This window comes from Sinocyclocheilus anshuiensis, unplaced genomic scaffold (genome assembly GCF_001515605.1).
Source record: "Sinocyclocheilus anshuiensis isolate Anshui unplaced genomic scaffold, SAMN03320099.WGS_v1.1 scaffold87, whole genome shotgun sequence".
Taxonomy (NCBI): domain Eukaryota; kingdom Metazoa; phylum Chordata; class Actinopteri; order Cypriniformes; family Cyprinidae; genus Sinocyclocheilus; species Sinocyclocheilus anshuiensis.
This window is the reverse complement of record NW_015549609.1, coordinates 1,154,453-1,154,840: the sequence shown is the minus strand read 5'-3', so window position 1 is coordinate 1,154,840 and position 388 is coordinate 1,154,453. Positions and strand designations below refer to the sequence as shown.

The 388-nt window shown below is 38.9% G+C and overlaps 1 protein-coding gene across 1 annotated transcript in view; it reads left to right on the top strand.

Annotated features, from left to right (window-relative positions):
• The window catches only part of LOC107659102 (hepatocyte nuclear factor 4-beta-like), an 18,094-nt gene that overhangs the window by 12,427 nt on the left and 5,279 nt on the right, over window positions 1–388 (top strand). The window contains exon 7 of the mRNA XM_016447930.1: window positions 7–38. Within this exon, the coding sequence (XP_016303416.1) occupies window positions 7–38 (32 nt within the window). The remainder of the gene's footprint in view (window positions 1–6; window positions 39–388) is intronic.

Genomic DNA, 388 nt, shown 5'->3' with positions numbered 1-388 from the left:
ATTTTGCTGGCTCAAAACCATCGTCTTCTTTGCCCCAGGTTAGTCAAACACACTGTCCGTGCCAAGAGCGTCTGCACTTGTTCTTGGCACTTTTTGGTTGTGCAGTCTTTTTTGGTTTCATGATGTTTTATGGGGGATCTATTAATATCTGGAACATGCTGGTGTTGAGTAGACTTTCCTGCCTGTTGCCCTGGAGGTCTGATTATAAGAGTGGAGCCAGGTTGGTCAGTAAGAATTGCTTTGTTTAATTTACTTTGGATTCAGCAGAGGTTGACATTTTTCTCCCCATGTGCTACGATCTAACATGAAAATCTAAAATGTAAAATATTACAGGTTTTCTCCCTTTTTTGGCAGTATTTTTTAATCTATTTATTTGGGCTAATATATA